The sequence below is a fragment of the Pipistrellus kuhlii genome, unplaced genomic scaffold (genome assembly GCF_014108245.1).
Source record: "Pipistrellus kuhlii isolate mPipKuh1 unplaced genomic scaffold, mPipKuh1.p scaffold_m20_p_38, whole genome shotgun sequence".
NCBI classification, from domain to species: domain Eukaryota; kingdom Metazoa; phylum Chordata; class Mammalia; order Chiroptera; family Vespertilionidae; genus Pipistrellus; species Pipistrellus kuhlii.
Genome location: NW_023425538.1, coordinates 3,137,494 through 3,160,430, shown reverse-complemented (window position 1 = coordinate 3,160,430; position 22,937 = coordinate 3,137,494). Strand labels below are relative to the sequence as shown.

At 45.5% G+C, this 22,937-nt stretch overlaps 1 protein-coding gene across 5 annotated transcripts in view; it reads left to right on the top strand.

The window, feature by feature from the left end:
• Window positions 1–1,041: 1,041 nt before the first annotated feature.
• The window catches only part of ACTN4 (actinin alpha 4), a 79,033-nt gene continuing 57,137 nt past the window's right edge, over window positions 1,042–22,937 (top strand). For 2 of the 5 annotated variants that reach the window (XM_045570912.1, XM_045570910.1), the window contains exon 1: window positions 1,042–1,331. In XM_045570912.1, coding sequence (XP_045426868.1) covers window positions 1,170–1,331 — 162 coding nt within the window. In that variant the 5' untranslated portion in view covers window positions 1,042–1,169. The remainder of the gene's footprint in view (window positions 1,332–22,937) is intronic. The other 3 variants (XM_045570911.1, XM_045570909.1, XM_036408271.2) reach the window with 2 other exon arrangements.

Here is a 22,937-nt window from a genome sequence, read left to right as displayed (position 1 = left end):
ATATCACCACTTTATTATATAGGATTTGAGATTCCTATTAATGTGGCAAGGTCACTTATCTGTATGCATTAACTTATTTATTGTTGTCCACCATGTTAGCCACTTGAGAACTAGCCACGCTTATCATGCCCATCACCCCACCCCCAAGAACCGGGCTTGGCAATATAGGAGTTCAGTGAATGTTGAAGTCCAAAAAGTCCTCTACCTTCCCAGTCAGCCAGTGTCTATTCCAGTTTACCTAACCTAACTCCACTGTCCATTTGATGAATCCTTCCCATTATTGTTCAAACGTCCTTCTCCACGAAGGCTACCCTGACTACTTCACATTTACGCTCATGCTTGATTTTTCTCAATAACACGTTTCACCTTCGAATATACTATATAATCTTTTTTTAAAAATATATTTTATTGATTTTATACAGAGAGGAATTGAGAGGGACAGAGAGTTAGAAACGTCGATGAGAGAGAAACACCGACCAGCTGCCTCTTGCACACCCCCCTCTGGGGATGTGCCCGCAACAAAGGTACATGCCCTTGACCGGAATCGAACCGGGACCTTTCAGTCCGCAAGTCGACGCTCTATCCACTGAGCCAAACCAGTCCCGGCATACCATGTAATCTTAAAATTTTGTTTTCCCTTACTAAAAAGTAGCTCCATGAAGGCAAGGATTTTTGTCTATCTTGTTTTCTGCTGATGCGTACAACATGGTCTGGCACACAGCAGGCGTTTAATAAATACTTGCTGAATTTGTGTTGCGGAGTGGGACTTCAATCCCGCCGAGCGGGTTAAGGCCTGAGGCTGGTGAATCATTCCCGACGGGTCCCGCCCACAGACGAGACCGCGCTCGCGCGCTCCTGCGGGAGAAGGGGCGCGGCTGCTACCGGAGCCTGGGGGCGGTGGGGAAAGTGGACTCTGCGCAGGCGCGGAGATTCCCGAGGACGGAGCGTCCCAGCGCTTTCCAGGGCTGCAGGCGCGCGCGCGGGAGGGCGGCGGCGGCGGGTGCGCAGGCGTGGCGGGCAGTGCGCAGGCGCGGGCCGAGGGCGGGCTGAAGCAGCTGAAGCGGCGGCGGCGGTAGCGGCAGCGGCAGCGGCAGCGGCAGCAGCTCGGGCAGAGGGGCGGGAGCTGAGGCGGGAGCGGACCGGCTGGTGGGCGAGCGAGAGGCGGCGGAATGGTGGACTACCACGCGGCGAACCAGTCGTACCAGTACGGCCCCAGCAGCGGGAGCAACGGCGCCGGCGGCGGGGGTAGCATGGGCGACTACATGGCCCAGGAAGACGACTGGGACCGGGACCTGCTGTTGGACCCGGCCTGGGAGAAGCAGCAGCGCAAGGTGCGCGGCCTGCGGGCCGGACCGGCTGGAGGGGGCCGCGAAGGGGGTTGGAGGTCCTGGGACGGGATTGGAGGGTCTGTGATGGGAATTGGAGGATCTGGGGTGGGTTTGGAGTCCTGAAAAAGAATTGCAGAACTTGAGCAAGAATTGGGACTCTGAAAAAACAATTGGCGGCCCAGTGGGAATGTGGAAGTCTAAGGAAAAGGACTCGGGGAGCCGATGAAGGAATTGGAAGGTTGGGCGGGGAGTTGGGGAAACCAAGAAGGTGATTGGAGAATCTCAAATGGAATTGGGGTCTGAGGCGACATGGAAGGGCCGGGCGCCAAGAGGGACGGGGGAGTCGAATTTGCGGGTCCGGACAGGACGGGTTGGAGTCTGAGAGGAGCCGGAGGGCGGAGGGCCATTCGGAGTGAGGGAAGGTTGGAGGGGGTTGGTTGTGGCAGCAGCAGGGTGGGGGTGCTGAAGGGGACGAAGGCTCGGAGGCTACGATGGGTGGGAGAGTGAGAAGGGATTGAGGAGCCAGAGTAGTAAGAGGACCAGGGTCAGGACGTGGGAAGGAGAGGGGCTAAGGAGAGGGTGTGGAGACCTGGGCTGGGGTGTGGGGAGGTGTGGGGGGAGGGAGGTCTGGGCAGGGACCTGTGAACAAGAAGTTCCTGAAGGGGGTGAGGTTTATTCTGGTGCCCCCTTTTGAAGGGAAAGGGGGAGGTAGGCTGCGGGTGGGAGAGGCTGCAGGGGGATGGAGAGCATTTGGCACTGTTTTGGGAGAGCTTTCTGAGAACTGGTGGAAGGTGGAAGGTGCAGCGAAGCCGGGACTGGGAGCGGGGAGGAGCTGCGGGAAGGCCGATGCGGGGGGAGCTCAGTGAGGAAAAGGAAGGGCTCGCTGGGAAGGAGTCCTGTGCTGGAGAGACCGGGAAGGCGTTGTGTGTGTGTGGGGTGTGTGTGTGTGTGTGTGTGTGTGTGTGTGACGGTGCAGCTCCGGGCTGGAAGAGTGTGCTGTGAAGGTTGGAAAGTAGGAAGAGTTGTGTTGGGGGAGGGGCACACGAAGAGCTCCTAAGCTGGGTCTGTGTTACGGGGCACTTTGGGGTGTGGACGCAATTTACGGGGCACTCGCAGATCGAGAGGGAGATAAAGGAAGTGAAAGGTAAGAGAAGGTTGGAGCGTGTGCTGAGAGCACTGTGTGAGCAGGCGGGCGTGCCGAGGTGGGTGGAGTTGGAAGCATTGAATGTGTTCCGGAGGTCTGCATTTTCTTCCCAGGTTTGTTACTGAACCATTCTATGGTCTTGGTAAGACCTGATCTCAGTGCAGTGCTCTCTTCCAGTCCAGCAAAGATGGACGTGTGTGGTACTGGGGCTTTGGAAGCAGACTCGGATTTGAGCTGAGGAAAGATGTGTGTGTGTGTGTGTGTGTGTGTGTGTGTGTGTGTGTGTGCGCGCGTGCTTGTGCGCGCGCTGCTCTGGGGCTCCGTGCAGGCAGTCCGGTCCGGAGGGGAAAGGGTGAAGGGAGCAGCTGTTCCAAGCCCTCCCTGGGGTGGGGCCTAGCATAACCTTGGGTAAATTACCAACCTCCGCTTGAATTTCCTCCTCAGTGATGGGGGTGGCGTCCTTACCTGTAGCCCCACCTGCCTCAGAGTGTGCAGGTTGAGATAATCTGACATAGAAATGCTTTTTAAGGGGAACTGGATATCTTTTCTGCAGTTGGAACAATTATTACCTGAGGCACTGCCAGCTTGGAAAAGATTAAGAGTTGCCAACAGACCTGGAAAGTTGGGAGGGGAACAAAGAGCCATGGGGTTGTTTAGGAGAATGTCTGAGATCTGTCTTCTCTTGCTCCAGTTGCTTGAGAAGTGCAGGAAAGGAAACCTTCCTTTTCCCTCCCTTCTTCCACTGCTCCCCAAGTGACTCCTTTTGCTAGCTCAGTTCCCTCTCTGGGAGGTAGTGTATGCTCCTTTGTGGTAATGGTTCCCTTCACACAGGGTGAGGCTGGGTGTGGACCAGGACTCACCAGAACCCCAAGGCCTTGCTGCTGTGTGTCATTTTCCCTCCTTCCATCCTCAGTGACCAGGCAAGGTTGAAGGAAAGAGTGGCTCAGTCTGTTGTAATACCAGTGCTTTAGGTTCTCAGTAAGGGCCAGTTTCCAGTACGTCCTGCTTTATACCTTCTACAGCAAATATCTACAGAGAGCTGTTTTTTTGGGGAAATTTACTTTATTGCTGTGCACTTTCCTATTATGGGGTAGGGATCCTTTATGGGGGAAAAAAGAAAGAGTAATGGGAAGGAATATGTACACATGTTTGTGCTGTTCTCTTTCTAAGAGGACCCTCTCCCACCCCACCCCCACACACCCAAACAGGATAGTTGGATTTTTCTATGTTGCAGTGTTACTTTAGTGAATGACAGATTGCCTTCTTGCCTCTTCAAGGCTGAGCCACTAGTCACAGGGAGAATGGCAGTTCTGTAAATGTCTTGTGCATACTAATAAAAGGCTGTGTCCAGGACATCCGTATGCTCTTAAATCGTATGGAATTGAATTCTTCTAGGACTTAAACAAGGATTGGCCCAAGTCACAGGATGTTTGTGGCTTCTGTGGTTTTTATTTTTACGTAAAGTTTTTACCTTTGCTCTGACTTCTAGGGATCTCTGTAACCAAAGCATTTCCTGATAAGTAGGTTATGCAACAGTTATGACACCCTAGAAGTTCTGGGGAAGGACAGGTCTGATTTTTGAGTAAGTTCTCCAACAATTATAGTTCTGGGCTACAGTTCCCTCTTCCAGTTTCTAAAAGAAGGAATTGGTTTCTGAAGCTGGAACTTGTGTAGCCTGGTCACCACCTATTCTCCTAGATAGGTGAGGTCTCGTGACAGCTGCCCCAGAACTTATCACAGCAAGAGGAAATGCTGCCTTTGCTAAGCTTGCATGTTCACCGAAACATCACTGTTTACCGGGCTTTGGTGTTTAGATCTTGACCTTTGGCTCAGGCTGTATCAGATGTGAGTTAATTATTTGAAAGTTCTGATGGTGTTTTGTTTTTCTCCAAGAAATTGATTTCAGAGAGAAAGGGTGAGGGAGAGAGAGAGAAACATCAATGATGAGAATCATTGATTAGCTGCCTGCTGCACAACACCTACTAAGGATTGAGCCTGCAACCTGCACATGTGCTCTTGACCAGAATTGAACCAGGAACCCTTCAGTCCGCAGGCTGATGCTCTCGCCACTAAGCCAAACCAGCTAGGGCCCAAGAAGGTGTTTTGTGTGTTTTTTTAGGTTGATGATGGAGTCCCCAAAGAAACCATCTGTTATTTTGTTCCATTATTCTAATTGCTTGCCTCCTAGAATCTGGATAAGACTAACATGTCCTTTGCAGTTTTCCAAATTGAATAACATACTTACAGAAAAACAAAACACACAACCACCACCACCAAACTCTGTTGCCATTTAGAAATAAGACTGGGGGAGTGGGGGCAGGTATACTCTGCCTTCAGGAAGAGGGGTAGGGGAAGCTATTCAGCTGCTAGCACTATATATTTTCCTTCTCCCATGATGTGTTTTATTTTTTTTATTATTATTTTTTTAAATATATTTTATTGATTTTTCACAGAGAGGAAGGGAGAGAGATAGAGAGCTAGAAATGTCGATGAGAGAGAAACATCGACCAGCTGCCTCTTGCACACCCCCTACTGGGGATGTGCCCGCAACCAACGTACATGCCCTTGACCGGAATCGAACCTGGGACCTTTCTGTCCGCAGACCGATGCTCTACCGCTGAGCCAAACCGGTTTCGGCCCATGATGTGTTTTAGAACAAGGCTTTTATGATTATTGCAGAAGTGGTGAGGTGTGGGAAGATGGCCTAGGAGTTCAGTGTCCCTTGTAGCCACTCATACTGATTCAGTTGAGAGCTGAAATCTGGTTGGTGCTGTGCAGTGGTGCCTGCTGCTTCATCTAATCTCCAGTAGATCAGGATGTGGACCCAGGATTGCCCTCTGCCTTTTGAAACACCCTCCCTGGTTCCAGCTTCAGAGACCAATAAGGAGACTACTTTACAGCAGGAGCTGACTCACTCTTCAGTTGGAAACTGGTGCTAATGGTTTTATTTAATGGCAGCCGATTGCCTGGCCTCGAGTGGGCTGCTGTGTGGGGAAAGCTTGGTGAAAGTTTTGGAGGAAAACAACCCAGGAAATCAGGGTGGTGTTTTAATACTCAGGTGCTGCTGCTGCTAAACTCCTGAGATGCAGTCAGGAAGGTCAGTTAAAATGTAAGATTGCACTCAAAATGTCCTCTTAATCAGATGTCAGGACAGCAGAGTCAAGGCTTCCAATCTTAAGCCTCGGGTGGGGAGTTTCTGCCATTTAAACATATACTACAGTCATGGCAGATTTTGGCCAGACACTGCCCATTTTCAGAGTTAACTGAATGAGTGGTGTAGGTTATCTGGCAATGTTATTTAGCAGATGACTGCAAAGAGAATGGAGCAAAAAAAGAATTGATTTGGGAAGGCTCAAGGAATTTGAGACTGTGAACACTAGGCTTTTGCTGTAATATTGATTTATACTGTGCTGCAACTTATACAGGCCTTTGACCAGATCTAAGGATTGTTCTTTTTACAGTATATATATATTTTTAAAATATATTTTTATTGATTTTTTTACAGAGAGGAAGGGAAAGAGATAGAGAGTTAGAAACATCGATGAGAGAGAGTTATCGATCAGCTGCCTCTTGCACACCCCCTACTGGGGATGTGCCCGCAACCAAGGTACATGCCCTTGACCGGAATAGAACCCGGGACCCTTCAGTCCGCAGGCCGAGGCTCTATCCACTGAGCCAAACCGGTTTCAGCTACAGTATATATTTTTATATTTTTTATTTTTAGTAATCCTCATCCGAGAATATTTTTCCATTGATTTTTAGAGAGTGGAAGGGAAGGGTAGAGGCAGAGAAGCATCGATATGAGAGACACATCAATTGGTTGCTTCCTACATTTGCTCTGACTAGGGCCAGGGATCAAGCTTACAACCGAGGTACGTGCCTTAACCGGAATTGAACCTGGAACCCTTCAGTCTGCAGGCCATCACTCTATCCAGTGATCCAAACCAGCTAGGGCTAAGGATTGTTCTTTAAAAATAAATACATACATACATACATACATACATACATACATAGCTGTTTTATTTGTGGGTGGGGGAGAGCAAAAATAATTAGCAAATATCTAACTTTGAAGTTTTCTGAATAGCTAACCTGTCAACATATTTATCTCTTCCCTGATATTAGTATATTCTAGATCCCCTTGCTTTAATCCTTATTTCTTTCACTTAGTGATGTGCTGCCTTTATTTATGTATTTATTTTACAGAATAACAAAAGCATTCCTGTTACCTTAAGCCTTTCCCCCCTTTCTTTTTCATGGAAATAGGAGGCAAGTGATAGCAATTTGGTAATTCAATGGCAGTGGTAACTGAAACACTGACCTACTAAAAAAGTAGGCGGAAGTTTCTACTTGGACAGATACAAATCCCTTCATCCATGAGGTTTGAAAGAAGTCTTTATATCATGGGTGGCTTGAGTCTCCAGGAAAAATTAAAGCACATATATAAGGAAAGTTAGTATTACAGTATTGGCATTCTAGGCACCAGAATTTGTTCAAGTGTCGGAAAGTGGACAAGTAACACTTGCTTTTCTTGAAGAAGGTTTATGAGTATCCCAGGTATCAAGTAGTGTAAGGTTCAGTGAATCAAGAGAAACAAAAAACTTAAAATTCCAATCTCTGTTTAAATAGTTCTGTGATTGGGAGGAGAAATTAACCAACTGGCTGGGAGGATAAGGACCATGCCTCCTCCAGAAAGTGGAATCTTTGCATACATTTAACTGGCAAGAGTGCTGACACAGGGTTTGGGAAGCTTTATCCAAGTAGTGGTCCCTGAGTTTATAAAAATCCCTGAGGCATTTGCCTGGGTGGCGTGTGTTGTTCTATGTCCTGCCCCATCTCCTTTCCCTCATAAACAACAGATGCCTCTATTTGGAATGTCCGTGGAAAGTCTAAAAAATCTGGTTGTGTAACTTACTTGCTTTCTCTTTAGTCTGGGCAGCAGTTACTCCGTCCTTTTTCTTAAATGTAATTTATTGAAGTGTTATCTAAAAGTGAGTGGATTGAGCTTCCTTGGGATTTGCTATTTGCTCCTTGTTTCTGTATTGGCTCCTGCCTTCCCAGGATGAGTCCTCATGCCCACAAATGTGAGGAACCATTCTGTTTGCAGAAGGGACAGTGGTTGCTCAGCCAGAGCAGTTGTCCCACCCCCACCTGCGTTTTTCCTAAACCAATCATTTGTGATTTTTCCTACCCAGTTTTACATACTTTGTAGCTTTAAGTAAATTTGTTTTCTTAAACTTGTTTTAAAAGGGAAAGTTGTGAGTGTGGTAAATGGAAAACCCAGCTTCTCTGGCCATAAATAGAAAAATGGCAAAAATAAACAGGCTGAAAACAATAATGTTGCTAAATTCTAGCTAGGTATTATTCCTGCTGAAGGCTCTGAGCCAGAGGCCTGCTCCCTTTGTTAAAAAGAGATTGGCAGGCCCAGCTGACAAGGCTCAGTGGTCATGGTTTGATTCCTGGTCAGGGCACATGCCCAGGTTGCAGGCTTGATCTCCATTGTGGGGTGCGTAGCATGCAGCCAATCAATGAATCAAAGATCCTCTTGCTCTTTCATCATTGATGTGTCTATCTTTCTTTCCCTTCCTTTCTGAAATCAGAGAGAGAGAGAGAGAGACAGACAGACAGACAGACAGACAGTGCTCTGGCTGGTGTGGCTGTGCATCAAAGGGTTAGATTCCCAGTTGCGGACTTACCTGGGTTGCAAGTTTGATCTCACTGCATAGGAGGCAACAAATTAATGCCTCTCTCACATCCATATTTCTCTCTGTGTCTTTCTTCCTCTCGCCCTTCCAAAATTCAGTGGAGAAAATATCCAGGTGAGGATTAACAACAAATAAAAAAATAGTAAACTTATGAGAGAGAGAGAGAGAGAGAGAGAGAGAGAGAGAGAGAGAGAGAGAGGTAGGTATTGGTGAGGTGCTATCAAACAGAGACTTTCTCTTTGAAGTAATCAGAAGGTTTACAAGAGAATCAAAGGGAATAACTTTCTCATTGTGATTCAAGGTTTAATATAGAATGTGGATAAGCTTAAACTCTACCATGTGTGCATGCCACCTTGGAAAAACTTTGTCACTGGACTCAGGGCAGAGTGACATACCCAGGTATACACAGCCCATTTTGCTTGCCCAGTATCCTACCAGACTTGAACATGTCGCTCATAGCTGGCTGACCTGGGATTTATCTTTGCTTCCAAATGTTAGGATTTTTTTATTTTATTTTATTTTTTTTTTACAGAGGAACGGAGAGGGAAAGAGAGTTAGAAACATCTATGAGAGAGAAACATTGATCAGCTGCTTTTTGCACACCTCCTACCAGGGATATGCCCACAAACAAGGTACATGCCCTAGACCAGAATTGAACCTGGGACCTTTTAGTCTGAAGGCCGGCACTCTCTATCCACTGAGGCAAACTGGTCAGGGCTAGGATTTTTTATTTTTATTTTTTAGGAAACCAGGGCCACATGGTAAGTTTAAGAATTGCAATTTTAGCACTTGTTCCCCATACACCTTTTTCTTTTTTTAGAGAGGAAGGAAGATGGAGAGAGAGAGAGAGAAACATCAATGATGAGAGAGAATCATTGGTGAGCTACCTCCTGCACACCCCACATTGGGGATGGAGCCCACACCCAGGGATGTGCCCTGACCGGAAATCGAATCATGACCTCCTGATTCATAGATTGAAGCTCAACCACTGAGCCATGCCTCTGGGCACCTTTTTCTTTTTAAGACTCCAGCTTTCTTACACATATACACTTAAAGTTTGGCTGCTTCCATGCATCAACTATACTGCTACTCCATCTGGGTATTGGAATCCTGAATTCTGAAAGGAAAGCAGTGCTCTCCTGCAGAGTTAAGAAAGGCTTATTTAAATGTTTTTCTTCCAAATATCAGAGTAGAACAGATTCTTTGTCTTCCAGTGGAACTATCCAAATGGTGCAGAAATTGTTGGAAGTGGCAGTTACTATGTAAAACAGTGAAGTCATCTTGGGAAATATTTGTGATGGTGTTGAAATGATTGAATGGGATGCTAGAGCACTAGCAGTACAATAGCATTTGTGTCTACAGCTTTTGGTAGGAATAAAGAAGACACTGTGGTTTGTTTTATGCTATTTAAAGTTTCTTCCCCAGAGGTGTGGGGCTGAGTGATGTTTGTCACTGGCTTTCTAGTGGGTTTTTCTTTTAATCTTTTCCCCATCCCTGAGAGCTGTTGAAGTAGGTGGAAGGCATAGTCCAGGTGGATGGGAAGGCAGGCAGCACTCCTTACTCCTTGTTCTCCATGTGTAAAAGGAACATATTTGGTTTTTTAATTTTCAAAAAGCCTAAGGTAAAGAGTTTTCATATCTTACCTCCTGTGTAGTAATGAATCTGATTCAGCTCTTAAGAATGTCTTAATTAGTCTGGCCCCTGTGGTTCAGTGGTTGAAAGGTTGACCTATGAACCAGGAGGTCAGGGTTCGATTTTCAGTCAGGGCACATGCCTGTGATGTGGACTCAATCATTAGTAAGGGGTGTGCAGAAGGCAGCCAATCAATGATTCTCATCATTGATGTTTCTATTCTTATACCCCCCTTCTTATCTCTCTGAAATCAATAAAAATATATTTTAAAAAAGAATGTCTTAATTAGCAGCCATCCAGGATGGGGGTGTGGCAGGAAGTAAAAGTTGCCTTTCTTCCTTTCTTTTCTTCTTTCCTTCCTTCTTGTTTCCTTCTTTCTTTCTATAACGCTTCATTTTGATGCCTGAAGAAGGCCAGTTTGAAGTTAGTAAAAATCTCAGAAGGAAGTTTGAAAGTGATTCAACAACTTAGGTCGTGGAGGTTGTTTCTTCAGCTTGCATTGTTGAAATGGTAGGCGTTCCTTTACCAAGCTCGAAGGGCAGTGCTGGAAGTCAAAGCCTTAGTATGCCAATGTGTGAACAGTCACACGTTAGTGTTCTATCTGTCTAAATCTGGGTGTATGAATGAGAGGTATTTGGTTGATATTACCATAGAAACTGAGTTGCTTACTTACTGTTTTGAGAGGAGTGCCTTTGAACCAGAGGGAGGCATCTCTAATGGTGGAATGTTGGTTTCACTGGACAGAAATTTTATGCTGCTAACTGGTCTCAGGAAAATACTCTCATGCATACTGGGTAGGGGGACCAGGGACTCCTGTTCCTGACATAGGACTTGGGCCAGTCAGTTTTATCGACTAGGAGTGTGTATTTGCACATGAGAGAGGGAAAAGAAAAAGGAGAATACACTGTGAAAGCTGCTGTTGGTTTTGTGGCTGGGACGTGTGTTTTCTCTCTAGGCATTTTGAATTGGAATCTCAGCTATGTGACTTCTCAATAGCAGGGCAAAATGTGCCTGCATCTTTTGCCTGCTTTCACAAACACTGACAAAAAGAATGCAAGTTTCCAGCAAATCCCAGCACAGTTCATTGCATGATAACATTTTTTTAAAAATCCACTTCCGCCGAAACCGGTTTGGCTCAATGGCTAGAGCGTCGGTCTGCGGACTGAAAGGTCCCGGGTTCGAGCCCAGTCAAAGGCATGTACCTAGGTTGCAGGCACATCCCCGATGGGGGGTGTGCAGGAGGCAGCTGGTCGATGTATCTCTCTCATCGATGTTTCTAACTCTCTATCTAACTCTCATCCCTCCCCCTTCCTCTCTGTGAAAAATCAATAAAATATTTTTTAAAAATTCACTTTCTTCCTACTCCAACTCTGACAGTACATAAACCATTTCCCCCCTTTTTATTCCCCCTTCTTTTTTTTTAAAATATATAATATATAATTTTTTTTTTTTTTTTTTTTTACAGAGAGGAGGAGAGGGGGATAGAGAGCTAGAAATGTCGATGAGAAACATCGACCAGCTGCCTCTTGCACACCCCCTACCGGGGATGTGCCCGCAACCAATGTACATGCCCTTGACCGAAATCGAACCCGGGACCCTTCAGTCCGCAGACTGACGCTCTACCACTGAGCCAAACCGGTTTCGGCTATTCCCCCTTCTTTAAAGAAATGAGCATTAGACTCAGTGTCTGGTAAAAATATTAAATGCTTTTACCAAGTGTGTGTGTGTGTTTTTTAAATATATATATTTTATTGATTTTTTTACAGAGAGGAAGGGTGAGGGATAGAAAGTTAGAAACATTGATCAGCTGCCTCCTGCACACTCCCTAACTGGGGATGTGCCCCTAACCAAGGTACATGCCCTTGACCAGAATCGAACTTGGGACCCTTCGGTCTGCAGGCTCTATCCACTGAGCCAGACTGGTTGGGGCCCAAGTGCTTCTTTGCCTGTTACTGGCATGACTTGTATTTGGAAGAGTCAGTTGTTGTTTTTGTTATTTTTAAATGTTATTAGGTTTGTATGATCTTCCAGTTTTGGCCTATGAAATAAACTCAGCTTCAGAATTCAAAATGTCTGGAAGCAGTCAGCTTGCCAAGCTTGTTCAACGGCAGTCTGATGAATCAACCCTTCTTACAGGCTGTCTGCTAACCAGTCTTGGAAGGTATCCAGACGGTAAACATCACCAGGATTGTGAGGCAGGTTTTTTTTTTGTTTTGTTTTTTTTTAAAATAATTTGAGCTATGCTGCCAAGTCTGGTAGGATTTGACTTTCTGAAAAACAGAATGGTCTGTATCAAGATGTCTTTTTCAGAGATGTCAGGTCTGAAGTCACCCAGTACTATGTCTACTGGTGGGGTGAAAGGGAATACCTAGACCAGTTTGAAGGGCCTTAACCATTTTGAGAAAAACTTTCCCTTTCCTTTTTAACTTCCATTAATTCACAACTCAGGGACAACCCACAGAAAGGAGCTGTAAACCTTTTTAGGGGAGATTGAGCCAAAGCTGGGGAAGGTGAGCAGCTCTTACCTGCTGCACAGAAACATTCCAGAGATTCAAAGGGAACGAGCTTTGACCATAAAAATAGACGCTCACAGTGCATTGAGTTCTCTTAGCAGCTACCTTGGACTTGAGAAAGTTCTGGGCTTCTTTAATAAACAACTACAAGGCAGTCCTTGCCAAATACGGCCTGCTACAGGGCCATAGGGTTAGCTTAGGAGCATTTTTTTGCCTAAAAATAAATGCATGTTGCTATCAAACATTCCAAGCATAGTTTCAACATGAGACGTCTGAGTAGCCATTAGACTCTGTGGGTTCAGTTATGACAGAGTGTGGGCAGTTGAGGGGCTTTGAGAGCTGTTCTTTGCTTTAGGATTGGCCACTGGCTACCCTGATGACCAAATGCAAACCATCTTCCATCTCATTTCTATATGTTCTTTTTTTTCTTTAAATTTTTATATGTTCTTTATTTACAAGCTGGTGGGAGACAGAGAGCAAGCATAATAGCTAGCACATTGCTCCATACTAGACACTATTCTCAGTGCTTTACATGGACTGACTTGTGTAATCCTGGGAGGTAGATGTTGTTACCTTTATACGACAGGTGCAAAAAATGAATCCATGGAAATTTAAGCCACTTGCCCAAGTGACAGTGTCAGGATTTGAACCTGGAAGGTCTACCTCAAGCCTATGCTCTTATTTTTACACCAGTGAGGAAGAGAGAACCAAGAGGACACTGGACTAAGGCTGTTCTAAGCAGAGGGAACTAGAGTGTGGAGGCACGGAGAAGAGAAGGAAGGCCAAAGTGGTTCAGGGCAGGGCATGTTGAAAAGCTGGGCACAGCCAGATCTCTGAGACCTTGTTAGAATTGGTGGTGAGGCCTAGAATATGCAAATTTTGTCCCTTTTGGACTGTAGTAGGCCAGGAACCTCATGCTTCCAAAACTGTCACTTCAACCCTTTCCTCTCAGGCCTCCTGGACAGGCCAGACCAGAACTGACTTCTAAAGTGGGAATCCCAGGACTGGAGAACATTAAACCAAACAAAAGCTTCAATTATCTCTGTGATCATTGCTGCAGGAGACACCTGTGTTTGATTAAAGCCTTGGTAACTTTTAAATCTGGAGTTTTATGGCACTGTGTACTCCTATAGCTTTGTAGTGTCTCTCAGGGAGCTTAACTTTTACCCCATGAACAAATTCCAGCCCCCTTCAGTCCCATCAAGAGGCTGCTTGATTTACAAAGCATCTCTGGTAAAGTGTTGTGTTTCCTTCTTTGAAGTGGGAAGGCAGGAAGCCTGATTTTTTAAACTGGCTCTTCTCCTAGGTCCTCCCTTTCTCTGTAAATCCCTCTTCCATTTACTCAGTATTTCCCCCTTGTTTTCTTTGGTCTGGGAGACAGGCACGCAGGCCGATTCACTCTGAGGCGTTTAGCTTTCCAGACCCCACTGAAAGCCAATCCAGGAACTCGAAGATTTCATTTGGCCCGTGGCTCCCCATTTGAATGCACACCTTGTCAAACTAGTTATGTGGCTTTTACTCAGAGAGGGAGGAACAGAGAGAGCTTGGGTCTATCAATAGACACTCCTGACTGTACACACAGCATTCAGCAAGAAGCTCATGGATCATAAAATGTCCATTGTGAATATGGGCTGGGATTTTCTCTGCCCTGCCCTTGATGTGATTTGGCAGCAAAAATTAACCTTGTCGACACAATATAAAGGAGGGAATGAATATGAAGGTGTCTTTGTAATGGCATGGGCTGCTTCATCTGGAAAGAAGATGGTGAGGTTTCCATTCTCCTGGCAGCATACCGATGTGAACTTGTTAAATCTTTTAAGTAGCTGTATAGGAGGGGAGAAAAGTATGTGTATATGTTTATCCTTATTCTTTAAATAGGAAAAATAAAACTTTACCTTTATGCAAGAATGTGTTTGGTAAATGGAAAATGTGTCCAGTTCTATATTCCTACCCCACGTTTGGGATACAGCTGTAAGTTTCCACGGTGGGTAGCTTATGCATTTATGCTGAGCTGAACTTGCTCCAAGCTGTTCCTGCACTTAGAAAAGGCTTTCTTTGCGGGAAGCTGTCTCTTTTTATCACACTGTAAAAACTTGGGAGGTCTTTTGAAAGACCTTAGCAGTCGTCACTTGGGAGCAGAATTAGGGGCCACTGACCAAAGTGGGTCTGCATTTTATAGCCAACCAGCATCTTGTGTAACATGAGTTAGGGCTTCATGGGCTTTGGAGTCCAGCACTCAGATAGAAACATGACCGCCAGGGCCAGACGACAGCCCTCGCTGGGCCCCTCTGCAGAGGGAAGCTCTGCACCGAGCCTTTGGGGGTATGAGAGAAACCGGAGACCCGGCCCATGATCTCAAGGAGCTCACAGTGTAGTTGGGGAGAGAGCAAAGCCACATGAGACCTCAGGAGGACACTAAGCTGCACACCGACAAACCCACAGCTCTCTGGCCGTGTCCTGGGAGAGGAGAGGGGTGAATAAGGGCAGGTGGGGTCAGTCATGGAAACGTTCATAAAGGAGGTGAGTGTGCAGGAGGGGGGGGCCTTTTCCCCAGCTTCGTTCGGGAAGCTTTCTGGGGGAAAGTATTAAGGGGTCCTGTGTGTGCAACTGAACAATTTTCCTTAGCTGCCTCTTATGAGCAGTCCTACCAGGTCCTTCCCCTGATGAGCATTGTCTTTGTGGAGTTTCATGTTTGAGTCACTATGTTGGGTATTTCTTAGCCATACCTTGCGAGCTCTGAATAACAAGATCCTACTTTCTGAATCTGAATCCATTCACAGCCCCTGTTGCTTTCACGGCTGTAGTGAGCAGGTCAGACACCTTCCTATGTGGGAGTCTGCCCTGACTGATACTTAAAATATAAAATAAAATATGTCTATATTTTTTATTGATTTCAGAGAGGAAGGGAGGGGGAGAGAGACAGAAACATCAATGATTAGAGAGAATCACTAGTCAGCTGCCTCCAGTACACCCCACACTGGGGACTGAGCCCACAACCTGGGCATGTGCCCTACCGGTTATCAAACTTTGACCTCCTGGTTCATAGGTCAGTGCTTAACCACTGATCCATGCTGGCATTTGTTTTCAGAATAAGTACAGGCTTCAGAAAAAGAGGAATAGAGAAACCCCCCTCTTATGTTCAAGGATCTCTCCAAGCTTTGTGCCTTATGGCCCCTCCAGTGTGTGAAGCTGCCACTGCCCCTGGCTCACCCAAAGCTGGGACTGGTAGTTCTGTATTGAGATCATGGAAATGAATGGAGTTGACTCCTAGCAGGCTTGCTGGTTTTGGTGTGCCCAGCTAACATGCTGTCCTTGGAATAAAGGTAGCCTAGAAGTATTGTGCCTTGAGAGTTTATTCTTGCCTGTCAACCTCAGCTTCCAGGTGCTATTCTTTCTCTAAATAAATGCCTTAGAGCTGGCTTACGGAACTTAAGAGTTCCTATCCCAGGAAATACTCTAGTGAGTTTAAAAAAAAAACAAGGGGGAAAAAAAAAAAAAAAACCACCACAAAAAATAACACCTCATTCAGATGCTCATGGCTAATGATTCAAATACTTCAATGCCCTTGATATGAATTCCCAAACTTGACATACTTGAGTTGTACTCAAGCCCTGCTACAAGATAAGGTTGGGGTGCTGGCCCAGGCCTTTTTCTTCATGTGGTTTCAGGTTTGTTTGTTTTTTCTCTCCTAGATGATGCTTGAGAGCCATGACATAGCTCAGCTCATGCAAGTAATTTAGTGGATAAAATCATCCAGGAGAACCCAGCCTCTATCTCTTAAGCTGCCTGACACCAGTAGGTTTGCCGTGGGAGAATTTGGTGCGGATGGAGAGAATGGCAGGTGTCTCCTGGAATGAACCAGTCTCTGTAGCTTGGGCACTGGAGTCCTGCCTGTGTGTTAGGGAGAGGGCTGCAGGGTATTATCACAGCTCATTTCTGTTTCCTATTGCATTTTATTGCACCTTTCAGACAGGATCTGTCTGACTATCCTCAAGAGTTGCCTTTTTCCACCCCTTTGAAAAGTAAAGGAGTTAGGGAGGTGGGCATTTTTCCAGGAGAGAAATTGGGGCTCATTAGTTATAATTTGGAGGTGCATTGCTCTTCCCACATTTTGAGAGAGGTTTCTGGGGAGCTGTTGCATAGTATAACTTTCTTGCATGAACCCAGGTGCTGGGAGGACACACCTGCTCTGCCAGTGGGTTAGCCGATAGCACCCAGCCAACCCACCCCAGATAGGAGGCGGCTCAGGTGTCCCTGGGATTCAGGCTGTCTCTTGGCCCAAGCAGCTGCAACCTGGGAGGTGGTGTTGAGAGAGCAGAAGCTTCTGTGGGAGGGTGCTTCTGGTGACAGAACAAGGAAGTAGTGAAAGGTATGGTGTGGGGGGAGGGCTGGGGTCAGAGCACAGACACTAGAGCACATGTGTCAAACACAAGGCCCGCGGGCCAAATCCGTCCCGCCAGGCCTTGCAATGTGGCCCGCACCGCGCTGTCATCTCTGCACTCCGCTGCGTTTCCATCACAATGACAGTTTATGACTGTTCAGTAAACCATTCGGCCAGCGATTTAGGCTGGATTTTAGATTTTGGCCCCTTCTCTGATTGAGTTCGACACCCCTACACTAGAGCAAGACAGACCTGGGCTCCATATCTATCCAACACCTACTGGTCCTGGACACATGGCAGGACTTAAGTAAGCCTCAGTGTCTCTTGAAAAGGGCCATTATCCCATTTCTCAGGATGATTCTGGGATTAAATTAGATACATGGTATGTGTGAAACACTTGCACAGTGCCTGGCACATTGTCAGTGCTCAATAAGTGAAGCTTTTCAAAATGTTTTCAACACTTACCACCTGTGTCCAGGTGGGATCTGCTGCTTGAGCTTCCTCCTTAAAAGTGTTGAAAGTGTCTGCTGAAATGTGCAGCTCAGTGGAAAGCCAAACTATATACCTTCTTTTCTGAAGTCCTCCCTCAGGGAACTCTGAACCCTAAATCCAGCAGACTTCAAAGAAGCAGCCTCTGTCAAGTGGCAGCTGGCATTTGAGCTGCAAGTGACATAACATAGCCCTGTTCCCAGCCTCTGGGTCCATCTGGGCCTCATTACCTGGGAGGTAAGTTCGTTTTCAGAGTTGCAAGCCCTGAACAGTTTTGTGTCTCCATAAGCCATAGGCAGTGCTGGCAAGGCTCTTACATAAGTAACTTTGTTAAGTTTGGGATCAACCGAGGTGCTCTTTTCCTGTTCCCCTTCTTTCCCCTTCCCCCAAGGTAAGAACGAACAAACAAAAACTTACTGACTCAAGTTAGAAACAACCTAAGGCCTCAAGCTAGGCCACCTTCTCTCAATTGATAATGATGTGGAAACAGGAAGGCCTTCCCATTGATAACCCCAAAAATCACTGTCCCAAATGCTCTCATGTGGGGCTTGAGGTGTGTAGGATCCTGTGCCCACCTGCTGACCTGGAAAGAGGGACCATCGTTTAGCAGAGCCGTGCTCCTTCCAGGCCCCCTTCCTCAGTGCTGCTCATGCCTGCTGCTTCAGCCTCTTCCACCTTCCTCCTGCCCCTCCTCTTCCCGAGGTCACTTCCTGATGCCATTCCTCATTTTAGCCGCTATTCCCCCCCAAAAGCAATCAAATCCACAACCTAATAAGGCAAAAGAATGAGGAGAATGTCTGCCTCCCAGCCTCTCCCCTAACACAGCAGGCTCTAAGCAAATTTGGAAAATGTTACAACTGACTAGTGTTCGGGGGTGGGGGCAGCCATTTTTAGGAGCTGCTCTTTGTTGGCAGCAGGCGGGATCTTGTGGGAGGGCCACCAGGGTTGTGGTGGTTGACACCCATCTTATACAGAAAAGTGAACGGAAAGGAAAGTAACAGCCTGCATCAGCTGCACCTCCAGTTGGGATTCTACACATCAGAGGTATTCCGCACACACATCAAGAGTCCGCCTTGAAATCTGCTTGAAATCTTCCTTTGTTGCAACTGGCAAATCCAAACACTTGCTGCCTCTGAGAGGAGGAGCAGTTTTCCTCCCCTTGATTGTGCCAGGGTTAAATTAGCCCAGGCTTAATTAAACTGTGTCGACATTAAAGCCCCTGAAACCTGCCACATCTTCTGCATCATTAGTCCTCTCCAGTGCACATTTTCTGTTCTGGACTTGAGAGGAGGGACAAGCTCCTCTCGGAGCCCTGAGGGAGGGGTGCTGACTGGCCAGACCTGCTTGTTTCGGTAGGTCACATTTAGTAATTAACCTGGACATTCAGGGAGGGGGTAAAGGAGCTTCTGAGAGGGGATGAAGGCAAAGGAACCACCTAAAGATGGGAAGGTCTTTCAACTTACTAATTACCAGCAGGCATGCGGTTACCCATAAATGTATTTAATCCCGTAGCTGTAATTAAAATGCTTGATAAAAGCTCAGGGAAGTTTTTGTATTTTTAAAAGAAAAACAAAAAAATGTTTGACAGGATGGCTCAGAACAGGCGGAGAATTCAAGGCACAGGGCTAGTTTCCTGCCTTTACAGGAAATTAACTGCAAACAATATTGGTGACCTTGCCAAAGAGGCAAACCTGGGATGATGTCATTGTTCAAAGCTGTCACCACTAAGCATGGCCTATGGGGAGGAGAGTTTGCAGGATTACAAAAAGAGTGTAAATATGTGTGCTTAGTTGTTTCTAGAAGAGGCAAGTCATATGAAAAGCTGGGAAGAAGAGAAATCACAAGTTTTGGGGTCTTTGAAATATTCTTAGGTTCAACTTTCCTTGTTTTTCCAAGTTAAAATTCTCTTGCTATTTTTGCTCCTCAAAATGCTGCTGCTTTTTCAGAGACAGCCTTTTCTGAGCCATTTCCCATTTACTGGTAGTTCTTTCTTGAGTAACTGGCTGTTACAGTCTGGGATTTGTGACCCACAAGGCAGGGTGCTAAGTTAGGCAAGAGGTAAATGCCTGCTGCTGCTCTGAGGATGAGACGCTCCATCGTTAAGAAATGTGGAGTCCGCTGAAACCAGTTTGGCTCAATGGATAGAGCGTCAGCCTGTGGACTCCAGGGTCCCGGGTTCGATTCTGGCCAAGGGCATGTACCTGAGTTGTGGGCACGTCCCCAGTAGGGGGTGTGCAAGAGGCAGCTGATCGATGTTACTCTCATCGATGTTTCTGGCTTTCTATCTCTCTCCCTTCCTCTGTAAAAAATCAATAAAATATATTAAAAAAAATAAAAAAAAGAAAGAAATGTGGAGTCCTAGCCGATTTGGCTCAATGGATAGAGTGTTGGTCTGCGGACCAAAGGGTGCTGGATTCGATTCTAGTCAAGGGCATGTTCCTTGGTTGCAGGCTCTTCCCTGGCCTGGGCCCTGATCTGGGCTCATGTAGGAGGCAACCAATCAATGTGTTTCTCTGTCTTTCTCTCTCTCTCCCACTTTCCTTAAAAATCAATGAGGAAAATATTCTCTGGTGAGGATTAATAAAAAATACAAACTCACAAAAAAGAAGTGTGGAAACTGAGGCACAGAACTAGTTTAATTATCTGTTTCTTCCACAAAAACCATTTGGGAAATTACCAATGCCAGTGAGTTGGCATCTCTGAGTTAATCTTTTCAAATGCCTTCAGGAACTGTCTGGAGCATCTTTGAAAAAAGGATAAACTTTGCATCTTGTCATCTGGCTGGAAGTCTAACAGAAAAGCATAAACACAGTCTTAAAATGAAAGCAACAAAAATAAACTTGAACCAGCCCTGCATGAAAACATTAATGCAAAATATGCAAGCTGGCTTACTATTTATATGGCAGAAGGCAGTCATAAGAAGATCCAGGCCTGGTTAAGGAGAGAGATGTCTTTTGAGGTGCCTGTTCCTTAGAATTTCAAATAAACCATGGGTAATTTACTCAGATGGGATGTAATGTGGTGTCTGGTTTCATGCTTTTCACAGTCCAGTTTGTTGATGAAATACTAATGCAGGATCAGGATACAGTTGAGAGTGTCCATTGCACCCCCATCTCCATAAAAAACATCCTAATAGTTCTAGAAGAAAGTTTGAAGATTACTAGAAGAGCCATGTAAGTTACCTGTGGTGCACATCTTGTGATATGTTAGTATCCGTCCCCTCCACCCCTCATTCAATTGATATTTCCTTAGACTCTTAGACTTAGAAATACACTAAGAAAGAAAACCAATGTAGCTCTTGCCCTAATAGCAGTTACATTCCAGAGATGCAGACAGACAATGAATGGAATGATAGAAGTGAACCAGATATTTAGGGTGATATGTAGCTGTGAATACCACCTTTGGTTTACTGCTTATAGTTTAACTGCAATAGACACATTTCCTGGATTTGGAAAGGATATTTCCAACATGCTGTATGTGTCTAGGTGTTCAGGGCTACCTCTCATAAATCAACTTGCAGATGAGTCCTGAGTGTTTGGTTTTTGGTGTGTGGTTTCATAAGCTCCTCAGAGCTGCAGAGTCACCTTGAGATCCAGCTTTTCCTGAAACTATTCTGGCTTGGGATATATTGCTGGGAAGAGAAGACAAATCTAGGTAAGAAGGAAGAATCTCCTGGCCTAGGACACCAGACTTTCCAGGTAACCCCCATCAATGGTATCTAGAGTTTCTATGTGGGAAAAGCTTAGGTGGCTAGAGTTTCTATGTGGGAACAGCTTAGGTGGCTACCAAAGTGGATGGGTAGAAGATGCAAGCATGCTACTTTTTACTTAGATTAAGTAGTTACCTGAGCAGCTGGAGAGAAGCTGGTGGTGAGCATCATGATGGGGGGCGGGTGGCCATTGCCTGGAAAGATGATTGGTTGCCTTTGGATTGCTCAAGCTGCTGCTTAAGGGACTACTTTGTACTCTTGGAGCCATGTTTTTGTGGTAACTACCAGGAAGTTGGTGAAGTTAGCACCCTTTTTGGTTGGCTAATAACAATACCAGGGCTAACACCTCATGGTCTGTCTGTGGGGTTTTGTTTTGGGACACACTTTGGAAATTGTTCTTGGAATGCTGGTTCACTTGTTCATTAGGTAGCTTGAAGCAAGAGTTGAGAAAAGGAGGGAAAGCAGTTGCAGCCCAGTCCAAAATCTCTAGGCTCAGACTTCAATGTATGGAAAATTTACTGGTATTTAGTGGAAATAGCTATTCTTAGCACCAAATTTAAGTGTTGGCAGCTGAAGGGGGTCATTCCTCCAGGGCCCTACAGACCAGTAGATCTGGTGTTTCTAACATTGCCCTTTCTCAGCTTTCTAGCCCCACCATTTGGATAGGGTACCTGGAAAGAATGTCTCCTAGGTCCCCCAGGAAATTTGGTGCTTCCTCTCAGGGAAGCTGGAGACCGCATAACACCCTCCACTCTGACCTGGGATTTTCAAGTCATGTGGGAATGCAGGTCAAAAGAGGCTGGAAGCTGAGCAGGTACATCTCCACCCTCAGTCCCCTTTCAGGAATAGTGAGGACAGGAGACTCCATGAGTGGTGCTGTCATCCAGGCCATTGTGAAGGGAATGGATGTGAGTGTTCCATTTTCTTCTGGAGCTCTGAGGAACTGTTGTCCTGGATTATTATAGGGCAGGTGACAACCAGTGAAGTAGCCTGGACAGGACAGACACTACTTAGTTTCAGTTGATTGTGGTCAGGTGTGCATGAGGGCCTGGGACTTCATATTTATATATATATATATATATATATATATATATATATATATATATATATATATATATATATATATATATATATTTTTTTTTTTTAATAAATCTGGCTGCAACAGTTATCTTTTTTTTTTTTAATATGTTTTATTAATTTTTTTTAAAGGGAAAGGGATAGAGAGTTAGAAACACTGATGAGGGAGAAACATCGATCAGCTGCCTCCTGCACACTCCCAACTGGGGATGTGCCCTCAGCCAAGGCACATGCCCTTGACCAGAATCGAACCTGGGACTCTTGAGTTCACAGGCCAATGCTCTATCCACTGAGCCAAACCAGTTAGGGCTATTTTCGTAGAATTTTGAAACCCAGAATTATATGGGGCGATTAATTAAACTTAAAAACCCTAAGAACTATCTACTTGTGACCTTTGACCTTGGAAATTTGCATGATTTTTATCCTGTCTCTACCTCTCCTTTTTAGTTCTTTCTTGGGCTGCTGCTGCTTACTGGAAAAGAGAAAATCCATATTCTTTTACTCCTTGGTGACAGCTCTATATTTGTGATTTTCCATTTCTGGACTTCCCCTTTTTACATTGCTATAACTAATTGAGTTGGCTCCTCAAAATTCCTCACACCATATACATATTTCTGTGAACAAAAATAGTGGAGAGTTCTTTTGATTTTGTTTTAGAAGGCTCCAAAGAACACTTTTATATAAAGGCAGCTATTTTGCACCTACTGTAACTTGATGAACAATGCCAACCTTCAAAATTAACTGCCAATTAATAATTTGTCCCCAAATGGCATATGTACTGAAGTACTCATTTAGGATTGGCCACTTCAGTTTGACTTCCAGAAGATACCTACAATCCAGGTTTTGTGAAAGAGATGAATACTAAGATCTAAGTAGATTGAAAAGTGAGAACACAGCACTAATTACACAGGAAAGAGTTGATGGGTTTCTGGGATATACTAGGAGTGTAATAAAGTTGTTGA